Source organism: Cylas formicarius, unplaced genomic scaffold, assembly GCF_029955315.1.
Source record: "Cylas formicarius isolate icCylForm1 unplaced genomic scaffold, icCylForm1.1 PGA_scaffold_3__17_contigs__length_32017465, whole genome shotgun sequence".
In the NCBI taxonomy this organism is placed as follows: Eukaryota; Metazoa; Arthropoda; class Insecta; order Coleoptera; family Brentidae; genus Cylas; species Cylas formicarius.
This window is the reverse complement of record NW_026844326.1, coordinates 5,404,809-5,419,250: the sequence shown is the minus strand read 5'-3', so window position 1 is coordinate 5,419,250 and position 14,442 is coordinate 5,404,809. Positions and strand designations below refer to the sequence as shown.

The following is a 14,442-nucleotide window of genomic DNA, read 5'->3' as shown; positions in this document are numbered from 1 at the left end:
TTTTTTGTGAAATAATAAACGCCTTCTTAACATTTTAAAATCTGAAATAGATGTAGGAACGACAAGTTTTACAACCAGATCAGCATAGTAAAAAAAAGGAATTCGGAATTTGTTTAAGAAGAGAGACAAGTTATTATCCAAGTATGATTGAATAATTATGAATATTATTTATTCGACAATTTATAGTACCATACCATAAATCATTCGATTCTTGTGGCTTCAAAAACAAATTGACAAATTAGTCAGATTTTAGTTGGAGACAAGAAGAGCAAAAGTACATACAAATTCCCACCTCTGCGTTCATTACCGACCACTATCTCGAAACTATGTTGCGCTATCAAATTTTATGTTTCTAATCAAGCCTTAGTATAAATAAACCTTAATATTCCACGTCAATATTCTTCAATATTTAAATATTAAATAAAACTGATTGTTTGTAAAAGATGTAGGAAAACTTTCTTTAGTGCAGAATAATCTAACGTAACAGATTACTCCGGGGAAGCAGGGTATGCAGGCTAGTTTGGTGAATATTTATAATCACTCTGAGAATATTCACGCAGATGAAGGATTTGGTGAAATTATTTTAGTGAAATTATAGAAAATTTATTAGATATCCCAGCAAAAAGGAAAATTTCATCTACGAGAATTGATGTGGTCTATTAGAAAACAACAATAAAAGTCAAAAAATTCATACGTCAAATTAAAAGTTGTTCTCAGTATTTTCTTATCGCTCTCTGTCTAATGTGTATTTTAAAGGGAAACCTTTAGCCTATTTCTAGTAAACGCTCTCCAACGTGGCTTATTTATTGTAGAGAAATGAATCAAGGCGCCTATTATATTAAAAAATGTTTCCATTTTAACAAAAGCGGAGAAACATAAGTCTGAACAGATTAATTATATACGGTTGAACATATCATAAATCTGCCTCCGAAGATGGTAACTTAGTTTTTAAGTAAAATTTGTAGAGATGCGCATATAACTTCAAGAAATAAAATATGTTTTTTATATTTTAGTAATTTATATCATTTCATGCCTTTTGTCTTTCAAGTAGCATAAGTTACTAACCGACTCATTATCACTAGGAAGATATTCTGGATCTGCTTTGGAATTATTTGAAGGCAAAGAATTAGAAGGGGATTCGTTTTCCTAAAAACATATTCCCTTTTGAATATATATAATAAATTTACGAATAGGACAACTTACGTCATTGATGTTTGCCTTAAATGAAAATGAAGCTCCAAAATTTCTTCACACTATAGCAAAAGTAATCGCTTAGACGCACATATAAATAAAAACATACTGTGTGTCGGAAGAGAAAGCAAAGCAATATCCATCCTTAAAATTTTATCTGAAAATTGGAAGCTATAGTGGAAGAACGTATTCAACGTTCACTTGCGTTTCACTATGAGATGTGGTTTTAAACAATCGGTGAGAATGTTTAAGAATATTTAAATAGTTACTAAAACTTCTTAATTGTTTCTAAATCTAACAATATTTTCAAAAACTTTTAAATACGAATTTATAAAAATATCTGCAATTTCCTATCTCTTCAAAACGTACACTTACACTTTCAAAATCATTTGTGTTTAGATCTTTTGAAACGACATTCGGTGTAAGAGGTGATGGTTCGTCCAGGGGTTTGTTACAAAACCACCTATTTTTTGCACTACAAACTGCATACTATAAAAAGTTATATTTAGATATGGATATTTAACAATAATGTAATACTTGCGTATTCTTCAGGAAATAACCTTCGCGCCATGCTGAAATAAGTATCCCATTAATGTTTTTTACTTAATAAAAATCATTCAACAAAAAATAGCAAATTTGCAATGCCTAAATGGAGATCACAATCTCAAATTTTAATTACTTACCTAACAATTTTCCTACTACGAAACATGCACAGAACCGTAAAAACACGTGAAAATTAAAGGACGCACACAGCTTCAAACAGAAGTAACCTCCTTCGATGCTCTAATAAACGGTTCCAAATTCTGAGACATTTGGCAACGCGGGTGGTGAACTTATCCACCGTAATCTGTAATATTTAAATATACTCGGAAGACCAATATTGCGTAATATGTAATCCATTTATACATGAGGAGGATTCTTGACTGTGTTGGATAAGGAAGACGCATCCGCTGGAAAATATGTGAAAATTGAAAAAATTAATAGTTAATTATTTTGCAGAACACGTTTGCATAGTTCCCAATTATCCAGTATACGCGCAAAAAATTTAAATATACACTCTCCTTCTGGGAGAAGACCTATTGCTGCGCCACATGTGGACGAGCTATATCATTACGGATGTAAATATATATATATATATATATATATATATATATATATATATATATATATATATATATATATATATATATATATATATATATATATATATATATATATATATATATATATATATATATATATATATATATATATATATATATATATATATATATATATATATATGATACTATATTCCGGGATATCATCCGTTCGCTCGTTGAACTCCGACTGGAATCCTGCAGACGTTTCGCCAAAATCTCACTTGGCATCTTTGGCGAAACGTCTGCAGGATTCCAGTCGGATGCAAGATTTGCAGGATTCCAGTCGGATGCAGGATTCCAGTCGGAGTTCGACGAGCGAACGGATGATATCCCGGAATATAGTGTCATCATATATATATATATATATATATATATATATATATATATATATATATATATATATATATATATATATATATATATATATATATATATATATATATATATATATATATATATATATATATATATATATATAATACATACAGTTTGTATATTCCGCGGTCATACCGTTCTCGAGCAGTGGTTGGGGCTTGTGTGGAACTGATTTCGGAGAGTTCTACGTCAACATAAGAAAATGAAATTGTAGTAGAGGCGGTTTTAAACGTTATTTTGTGTAGCTTTGTTATCCTTATTTGAACTTTTTGTATGGCAGGAGGGTTGATAATAAATGCATTGAAATTAAGCCGGGAGGATTTCGTTAAACTTATAGATATTGAAAACAAAAAAAAATAGGTTATGTCACAAAATTCACGAAAACAGTTCTAGGATCAAGCCAAGGCGCAGTCAACTTTACAAACCGGAATATAACCGATATGTGTCAGCAGGGATGTCAGGGATCACTGAAATGAAGAGTGAGTGGCGCCATTTATGGTTTGCGGTGTTATAACATAGTTAGAAACAGGTCAGCCCCAGTTTTTTTTGGATATATTATTATATTGAAAGCAATGCAAAAGATGTCATTTTGATCGATTCGCACCTCATTTTCTTCTATTCTGTAATGACTAAGGTAGATTTGACTTGAAGATTTGGCTGTAGGTACACCCCCTATACAGGGTGACTCAACAACAGAGTAAAGTTCATTATCTCACTGCCTTCGAAAGTAACGAGAAAATGGTAAAATTGTACAGTACAAGTATGTCAGATATATGCATATGCGTTTTTAATACTTTGCGATTTAACTGCTGCCATAACATTAATTGGCCATGACAAAGTAACATTAACAAATTTTAGTAAATCAATTCATAAAATTTATTGTGGTGTCAGTAAATTAAAAAAAAAACTAAATATGGATTTTCAATAGAAGGGCAGATATGGAAGTGGAACAAGGCGAAGAAGAATTATTAGAGTAGCTTCTTGGAATGTAAGGAGAAGGCAGTTATGAAAAATTACAGAGTGGATATAATGGCAATCCAAAAGACTAAATCATGTGATATAGTCGCTATAGACGGATACAAATTTTTTAATAGAGGAAGAAAAGGAAGATTATTGGGGGTCGGTTTTCTTATTTATAGCAGAATCAGACTGGCTGTAATGAGTTTTGAAGCTATACCCGACAAAATATGCCAAATAAGAATCAGATGTAAATTTGGATAGTTAAATATAGAAAACTTACCAAAACTACGGACCAAGAAATAAAAGAAGCATTTTATGACCAAGTAGAACCAACTATGAACAAACAAACTACGAATGATGAATATCTTAATGGGAGACCTAAAAGCGAAGATAGGAAATGAGGAAAGATACAGAAAAGTAGCACGAGGTGGGAGCAGACAAGGAAAATAATGTAAATGGTAAGATGTTAATCGAGATGTTAAACGATCCATAAAGAAACATGGATATCTTAATTTTTCAGTTTCAGTCAAGCTCTGAAGAAACCAAACAGGATGATTGGCGAAATTTTAGCAATTTCGACTAAGCAAAAACCGACGCAGGAGAAATCCAGAAGTTTTGTAAAAAGCAAACATGGATATCTCCTGATGGTATCACGAGGAATCAAATTGACCATGTTCTAGCGGAGAGGAAACATTCAAATTCAGTCAAATGCGTTAGAAATTACAGAGGAGCGATGCAGATACTGACCTTGAAATCTTAATAATGAAGCTGAAACAAGAAATTCCTAAAACCAACAAGACTCGGGCCACGAAGAAAGTACAACGTTGAAAAACTCAAGGCTAATTCTTTTGCTAAACACTTTGGGAAAGAAATGATGGAAAAGTTGAGCAGTATGCAAAGGACGGATCGCATAGAAAATGATTGGGATGAATTAGAAGAAAGAATTAAAGAACTGCTGGAAAAAGAATTAGATTTTATGAAGGCTGGGGAGAAGAGGAGCTGGTTCCACGACGACTGTAGAGAATCTCTCAATAGGAGAAATTATGCGAGAGTGAAGATGCTTGAACAACCAAGTGAGGACAATAAAAGAGCACACATGGAAGTAAAATTACACGCAATTTTTATCAAGAGGTTAAGCAAAGTAAAAGCACTCGCACAATACAACAGTTTTACAGGAGCAAAGGGGGAGAAGCAGCTGGAAAATTGGATAGATGAAAATATCTGATATTAAAATAATACCGAAAGATCAGAAGGCAGAGGGTCCAGAAATACTTGTAACAAATAAATAAATCGAACAGGTCATCAGTGAGTTGAAAAATAATAAAAGTGCAGAAGAGATTGGATTTCTAGCAGAGGCTTTAGAATGGGGTGGATCGTTGACGGAGCGTATTACCGAATTAAAAAAGCAACTATGGGGGAAACAAAGAATGCTGAATTCATAAAGGTGCGTTACTAGATGTGGTCCATGAAATATTTTCAAAGGTCTTAAAGAAAACGCTCACGTCTGTTCGGGAAAGAGCAGTAGGGGAGTACCAAGAGAATGATCAAATGTTTTCCCTCAAAATGATTCAGCTAACATGTTAGAGCAAAACCTAAATCTGCATTTAGAATTCATAGATTTCAAGAAAACTTATAACTCTATCAGCAGAGCATTCCTTTTCAGGGTGTTACAAGACTGCAAGTCTCGAGGAAGATCCAAGGATTAGTTGAAATGACTGACTAATACGGAGAAGAGGGTGATATTTGGTAGCCACTTTCGGATCGTTTTAAGGTGGGTAGAGGTCTGTAGAGATCCGTTGTCGACTTCGCTCTTTAATCTGGTCTTGGAAGTGGTACTTAGAGATAGCGGAATAGCAAAAGAACAGTCTATGATAGCAAACATCAAAGTTTAGTCTACTCAGATGATATAGAAACTATATTTAAAGACCTCGAAAAAGGTATAAAATATAACGATTTGATGATTATCGAAAAAAAGATGAAATAACTGATCTGAAACTTGGGTGGCGGAACAGCAAAGAAGAAAAGAAATTAGCTATCTGGGAAAGAAAAACCTTAACGAAAATCAATGGGTGTTATAGTAAATGAAACGGAATCGAGAAGAAGAACTAACGCGGAAATAAAAGCACTACTCGGACACCCATATATAACACGAGAAGTGAAGAAGCAGAGGTACGCTGGTTAAGACATGTCGGGCGGATAAATTAAGGAGAGGCCGTCCGCGAAAAAGATGGCTGGAAAGTGCCATTGAAAAGCTAAGAGAGATGGGCATCGAAAACTGGCGAGATAAGGCTAAGAATAGACAAAAGTACACAAAAAATAATAGCAAGAATATAGAAGAATAAACCTTTCATTTAGATTTTATTGATATGATTTATATACTGGGTGAGGCGGAAAAAATATTTTGTTGGCTTTAAAATTTTGCAAAGCGAAGTACTCTAATAGACGTATGCCAGCTAGACAACATATTCAGTATGTAATGGAACAGTTTGATGCTAGTGGTAGAATTGAATATGAAAAATGGAAAGTGGTAAATCGAAATGCTACAATGACGAAAAAGAATTGGAAAGCAATAGAGGACGATACAAATTTTTTATTTAAAGTAATGTTTTCTGATGAATCTACTTTTCGTAGTAATGGTGTAGTTATTCGTCATAACATATGCATTAGTATTAAACAGTAAATCTATTCTGGGTTGAAGTGTGAGTGCAAGTGCAAACCATTAGTCACTTAATGTGTGGAGAGGTATAAAAAAACTTTTTTTTTCGAACCACTCAACGGGCCTAGATATTTAAACTTTTAGTAGAATGATTTACCTCAACTTCTTCACACATTGAGATCCGACAAACGTGGCTTCAGCAAGATGGAGCTCCTCCGTATTACCATCGAGAATTTTTAAATAATCATTATCCACAGAATTTGAACGATGGAGGCAAATTCATTGGCCCCTCGATCTTGTGACTTAACACCACTAAATTTCTTTTTGTATTTATGTGAATCCCCCTGCAACACCGGAAGATATGGAAAATAGGATTCGTGACGTGTACAGGAGAATAACATTTTGGGTTTACTTATTTCCATCTAATATTAAAAAATATGTTTTGTATAAATTAACCGTATGTTTTCTAAAATTAATATGAACCTGTTTGATTTGTCGGATTGTATTTTGAGAATTTTGGAACCAAAAATAATATTCCTAAATCTACTATTCTTTAATTAAATACATATTTTTAAAAATTAATGTAAACTTTAAAATTATTATAAGATGTTGTAAATTCATCTTTGTATTTATATAAATTTTAATACTTAGTTTCTTTTCCAAATAGCACCCTCTAAGCCATTGGAAATACAACGAACCACCCGTTCTGGACAGTGGACGTCTGGAATTTGCCCCTGGAATAGCTTAAGTTCTATAAATGTCACACTTCTGAACGTCATTTTGGACTTTAGCCATGTAAAATTTTCGGAATCCAAATGTGGATTACTTTTGAAATTCGAAAAGGTTCTTTTAAGGAATATTGAAGAAGGAAATATTCAAATATTGGGGTCTTTGAACCATGCTAGCAATAATTTATGGGTACTTACCACAAACCGTTAATAATAAAATAAATTGGTGCAAATAAAATGGCATTGTTTGGTTAGGTTGTTAAGGTTAATCATACAAATAATGGTTCCAGTTTCCAAACAATTATAAATAAAATATAGGTCGAGCAATTCAAATCCACTGCCTATAATATCGGTCTGTTTACAAATTGCGACTTGACTTCAACTAGCACAATCGAATAAAAATATGTTGTGTGTAATCTGAGTTGGATTTTAATAATACAGGATGTAAAAACCGCCACATGTTACTTGAGAATCTATAGAAATCTATAAGCAACCAAACAATCTTAACCGCAATTTTCACCAATATGGGAATCCTCCTTTAGCTTCGCCCCCGTCAAACAATATATAACCAGGTACAGAGTAGAATGCGAGCCAGTTATGTTATATAAGAGCCAACAGGGTGACTGGTGAAACGTCAGCAAATTGGATTCATCGGCAACTGATGCAGGATGAATCCAAAAGATTTGTAAATAGTATAAACAATGCAAAAGTACTATATTATTTTAAAAATAAATAATCCATGGTAAAATAAGATTTTACTACCTGAATTTTGCAGATTTCCTGTAGAATTACAATAAAAAATTAAAACTAAACAAAATTAAAAAAAATTTACTGTTAAGTAATTTTTAGCAAACTAATGTTGTTATTTTCAGTGACATTTTTTATACAAAACTTTTAATGCTACTTGAGAAATTTTCACAATTCTGTTTAGTGCTCCCTCATAATTATGATTTATCATTTGCGGAAACAGTATTTTATCATTGCATTAACCGCAATCAAAATGACTGTCTGCCAATAGTTATAGTTATAGAAAACCGAACCCGAACCCGAATAAAAAAAACTTTAGGGACCACGTGAATTTAAAAAACCTACATAAATGTTAAATTGGCACAAAATAAAAATATAATCAATTTTGTTTCGAGGCTATAACAATTTTTCCTATATTGTAAAGTCAACCCACAAAAAAGTTAGTGCAGTTTTGGTTATCGGTACACCTCAAAAGTTGACTCAAATGACTAAAATTTGACATTTATAATTTTAGTGTTAATAAAAAACCGTTTCACCGCTATTTCAGGTTTCTCTAGAAAACCCGAACTTATTTTGGACATAGAATAAGTTGTTATACTTCAGCCCACTAAAAATTTAAAATATACCGAGAAAAAGTGTGAGAATGTATTACAGTCGACGCGCTTGCAAGATCACCTTATTTGGACGAAACAGAGTACCTATTAATGATAACAATAATAATAAATCATAAAAAAAATTGGAACTCTCTGGTATCACTAAAGTGACCGCTACGAATATTATTGCGGTGCCGCTGTTTCTCTATTTCTTCGAGGTGGACAAATGTAGACGAGAAAAGTTGCGAGCTTTGGATATGAGCATGATGCATCACAATCGTAGCATTCATCCCCGCTCATTCGTTTCCCGAATACATCTTCCACGAGATCATGGAGGAAGAGGCCTTATAAGTCTGGAGTGTCTGCACAACAGGCTTGTTTTGGGCATTGCCTGCAAAATCGCCAATAGCAGGGACCTACTTTTGAGACTTGTGAGGGATCCCGAAGTTGCTAATGCCGGAGCATTCCTCTTTAGAGCAGCAGGATAAGCGGCAGACCGTTTAGGTCTCACCTTCACATTGGATACAGATAGCCAGCACTCAATTACTAAGCTTGACCCGGAGGTCAGGAAATCCCCGATTAAGAGAGCGGAACAGCAAAAGCTAAAAGAAGACCACGTTAGTAAGCCGCACCATGGATTGTTCTACAGGCACCTCCAAACTCTGAACCTGTCTAGGAGACTCACTTTCGGGTTCCTAAAATCTCTTTGGCCTTAAGTCTGAGACTGACGGATTTCTGCTTGCCTGCCAGGACACCCTCGCATACCGTAGTCAATTCTCTAACGTCGCTGACATTAGCTGCAGGACCTGCCGTCAGCATCCCGAGATTATCAGATAGATTCTTGAAGGAAGTAAAGAGAATACCGGCATGTCGCGCATCGGCTGAACATCTGGCGGTACACATACAGAAGGCCGTAGTCCTCGCGTCCCTCCGTTTCTTGAGGCAAATGAATTTGAAAGATTACCACTGACCGAGGGGACGCAAGGAGTGGTCGTCATCTTGATTGGTCTTCCGCGTGACGCCATGTGGAGTCAGAGCCATAGGATAAGTTACGACGGATTTTTGCTACATAATGATATTAAGGTGACAGATATCATCCAGCTGCTTCCTAAAACCTCAAAGCACCAGGAGAACCCTTCCAAATATCGACCAATAACCTGTTTGCCCACTGTATATAAAATTTTCACGTCGATCTTGTTTGAAAAAATGTACGAACGTCTAGATAATTGCAAATTATTGGACGAGGAGCAGAAAAAGGATGTAGGAAGGAATCAAGGAGTACAAAGGAGCAGCTAATTATCGATTCTGTAATCATGAAATGTGCTAAACGAAAGAAGAGCTCGCTATAAATTGCATGTACAGACAACCTATGACACCATACCGCACTCTTGCTTGACGGAGCTATTGGAACTCTACAAAATATCACACAGTTTTTTAAGTTTTCCATGACACAGTGGACTACAAAACTACATAAAACACTCCGAAAATATCATCAATGTTGAAACAGTAAAAAGAAAAACAGGGAGATGAGTTGAGCCCACTATTGTTTTGTTTTTCTCAATAAACGGATAAAAGGTTATATCTTCGAACAAGGCGAAGAACAACAATTATATCAGTTATGGTACATGGATGATCTTAAACTGTTCGCAAAAACGAAGAACCACTTGCATGATTTGCTCCCATGTATTGGTAGATTCGGTACTGATATCGAAATACAGTTTGGGTTGGACAAGTGCAGAATACGCTGCGTGGAAAAGGGAAAATGGTCCCAACATACGCGATATGACGCTAGTAAAAGGCTGGGAATCATTCAGGGAATGAGGAGAACGAAAAATTTAAGTGTCTGGGTTACCTCCACATCGAAGGAATAGATCACAAGAAGGCTAAATCCAACTTGAACAATGAATACCATAGATATATACATAGTATCCTAAAGGCACAAAATGTAGCAACAGCGGTCAGCACTTACGCAAGTTCGGCAGTTGCCTACAGTTTCAATGTTATCAAATGGACCCCTGCAGAATTGGAAGAACTGAATACTTAGTCGACCCGATATCGATCGCAGCATCCTCAGTCAGGGATAGAAAGATTCCATTTATTACGGAAGCATGGAGGAAGAGAAGAAAAATTTTCCGTGAAAAAGTAAGAACAAGCCAACTTTATCGGGCAGTAATGAGTTCTGACACCACTGAAGTTATTGGATCAAAACTTTGATTCCACAGCAAATATGAAGGCACCAGAACAACTTAAAGACCAATGGAAACGCAAAGCGTTGCACGGGAGATATCTCCACTCTATCGAATGTGATGAGATGAACAGTATTGCGTCTTCGGCCTGCTAAAGAACGGGAAATATATTTCTCGAAACAGGTCTTTATATCCGCATTGCAGGATCAGGCAACACCAACCAGAGTATACAGAAAAGAGATCCTACGTGAACAGATCCCGAATTATAGATGTCATATGGGTGGAAAGAAGAGAGAGTAGCTGGCTGGATACTCTGTATTAGCGGCTAAACATTATTTGTCAGACATAACAGAGTCGCTGGTGTAATACATCATGCGCAAAAGTTCAAATTTATGAACATACAAGACATAACATCGTACTATGAGGATGCACCAACACCAATCCGTGAAGATGAAAGGGTGCGTCTGTATTGGGGAAGGACAATTCCTACCGACCGCCCAACCCAAACAATATATATTGTACCTACCTTAAGGAGGAGAAAATCGGCTACATTTTGGACATCGTTGTATCCCTTCCTAACAACATAAGGAAAAAATACACAGACAAAATAAATAAATACCTACCGCTAGCCGATGAGATTCAGAAGATGTGGAAAGCCTAAAAGAAAGAAACTTTAGAGAGCCCCTTTGAACATATTCAAGAGACCGAAGACCGAAGACGAATACAAGAATCGAAACATTAAATCCAAATAATTTAACAGAAGACTTGACTATAATATCAATGTGTTGAACAAACGAAAGCTGTGAATGAAAAGTCACACTAAAATCACTAATAGAAGCTACATCTGGGTAAATTTAATTTGTAGAAAAATAATAATATATCCATACATTTTTCATCCAGGTGATAAAGATCGAGAACAAGAATGGCGCACGATTAGAACCGTGAGGTACGCCGGTTGTTGCGTCAAACTGCGTCGACTCGAATCCATTATAGTTTACTGAGAGCAGTCAAGTGTGTATATAAGTGTATATGAAAGTGGCATCAACACGCGGTCAAAAGCCTTAGCAACATCCAAATAAACTACATCAACCTAAATTCCCTTTTCGAGAGACTCTGCAATATACTGCGTCAGTTCTGCTAAGTTGGAAGTAGCAGATCGTCCTGCTGTGAAGCCGTGTTGATTAGGTGAAATAAGAAATTTAATATGACGAGCCAAATCAGTTTTTCAAAGGTTTTAGTAAAAGTTGATCGTAATTGCCCGATAATTTTTAATATGATCAGGGAGGATAGAGGGGAGGCGAAAATTTTAACGCAATCCCTAACAATGAAGCCCGGAACCTTGTCACATCCAGCTGTAAGTTTATTCAGCGTAGCTCACAAGGCTCTCATTAACTCTAGGCTAATAATATAAATAGACGGGTTGGATGTACAAGTTCGTGGTAAGGTGATGTCACTTTTAGAACCATAAACACTACTGAAATACTCTGCAAAGGAATCAACGACAGCCTGAAGGATGTCAACAGTTTCATTATTAAATTCAAGCGAAAGAGGTATCTTATTTACATAGATCCAAAATATTTTAGAATCAGTAGCAACGTAAGTCTCCACATGCTTCGAATAATTTTCATAAGTCATTTTAGACGCAGATTTCGTCTTCTCATTCTACAGAATTCCCGATAATAGTATTAACCATTAGTTGGCCTAAATTTCCTGTAATAATTCAGGAAAATTTGGTTTTCTCAAGACCCAAGAGCCGCGTTACTGTTTTACTGAACTATAGGCGGAAATCCGCTCTCAGAACCTCAATTTGTTTGAACAAATCAAGAGTTCTCGCATTGGGTTAGGTAACACGTCATTATTCGGGGTTTTACATCATGAATATCAGCAATAACAAAACGACTTATATTAAAATCGCCGACAATAATAACACGACTCTGATTCACCAATAACGGTTCAAAGTTTATTCAAATTAAAATTAAAGCACAGTACAATTTTACCTTTTAATGTTGTTCACATATACAGATATTTTTATCCCTGTAAAAACAACCGTGTTATGAGTCATGAGCAATTTTTCTACAGGCATTATATGTGTACTTGCATAATACCTAGCGCAATAACACGGAAAGAAAAAAATTATTGCGAAATTAACGTTTAAAATCTCATATATTACCGAAACATCAATTATGATTTTTGACCACTTTGACGGATGGGATAAATTTTATACCATGAGAGTACGCATTCTGGGGCAGCAGCGACTGCAAAAACCGGTTAGTCATCAAAGCGGTGAGACCCCAGATTTTCCTTTTGCCTCCCAAAAATACCGGCATCGAAAGAAATCCGCTTCGGAATTGCGTATACTTAATACGTTCCGGGTCGCACAAGTCCTCCAACGGCACGGCGAAGACGTCTTCCACCTCCGAAGGATTCACTTTTAAGTCACCGAACCTGAAATGGCTTTTAATTCGCCCAATCACCGGCGTGACGCCCGTTTCGTGTCGCGTCACGATTTCACAACCTCTTCCCCAAATTTCAACGTCACTTTCGTTAATCCCCAATTCTTCGTGGGTCTCCCTGAGGGCGGTCTCCTCCATGCTTTTGTCCGTGACGTCCTGCATGCCCCCCGGAAAACTCACTTGACCTCGATGCAATTTTAAATTGGCCGCTCGTAAAGTGTACAGTAGCGACACCTTGTCGTCGATAACGCAAAGCGGGATCAAAACAGCTGCTCGCTTCGCCGGCTGGTGAGCGATCATCCTTACGGGCTTCAAGCTTGAGAATTTGGCCGCCGTTTTTTTTATATTCTCGTGGCTAAAAATATATTCCGCTGAGAAGAAACTGAAACGTCTGTTGCCCGCAAAACTCCACGAAACTGTCCGACATATGGTCACCATTTTACCCAGGCTAGGGACCACGCAAACATCACAAGAATTTGACTACTGTCACATAACCCGGTGTCATTTTTAGAACTGTCAAGATGTGTACGCTGCCGCTTTCGATTCGGACGCACTTACAATAAAATTATGAGTTTCTGATTGTATAATATCCAACTCCCATGGATTTTACTATGAATTCGATGGGAGCGAGCGTAATATTTGTACTTAACCTGCAAATTTGTATCGACCTAGATTGAAACGCGAATGACACGGTTAAAATTGGACTTTGAATTGTAAGTAAAATGAAGCGTTTTCCTAGCCATTCTATTTAACCGTTGATCTGGATCCGGCCAGTTTTTCTGTCGATAGTTTAGTGCAAGCCATTATAGGTAATTTCAAAACAAAAAACAAATTCATAAGCGAGAGTTGAGTGGAATCAGATTTTAAAGGTTAGCGTTGCTAAAATCAGTTGTTGAGTACGTGGATGATGTCTAATTTGCAAACATTCATATAATTCTTAAACATTGAACGACGTTTGGGAAATTTTCGAAGACGAAGACAGTTTAATTCGAATATTTCTTTCGAAAAACTTTATCCATTCTTAAATAGCAAAATTCCAGTTACAAAGAAATAAAATCTATATTCAAAAACTTGCAATTTTTAGAAAATCAATAAATAAATGGACATAAATATGCAAGAATAAGATGATAATTATCAAAAATTGGCAATAAAAGAAACGAGTCATATTAAGAAGAGATAAATGCGGTAAACGATCAAAAATATATCACTAATTTAAGTCAGTTACAACACAATTTAAAAACATAATCTAAATTGAATATTAAATTAATTTTCTTATAAATGATCTAAATGAAACATCAAAAAATAATGCCATTAATCAGAAATATGTTGCAATATCACCTAAATGATTTGCCTGAATAAGTGAAACACATTCCTAAATTGCAAAATTCCAGTTAAAACTAAATAAAATATA

The 14,442-nt window shown here is 35.5% G+C and overlaps 1 protein-coding gene across 1 annotated transcript; it reads right to left on the bottom strand.

Annotated features, from left to right (window-relative positions):
* Positions 1-12,532: 12,532 nt before the first annotated feature.
* Positions 12,533-13,739, bottom strand: LOC132699268 (mitochondrial coenzyme A diphosphatase NUDT8). The gene has a single exon (XM_060665901.1). The coding sequence runs from the start codon at positions 13,467-13,469 to the stop codon at positions 12,756-12,758; it is 714 nt and encodes a 237-aa protein (XP_060521884.1). The 5' UTR covers positions 13,470-13,739; the 3' UTR covers positions 12,533-12,755.
* Positions 13,740-14,442: the final 703 nt, after the last annotated feature.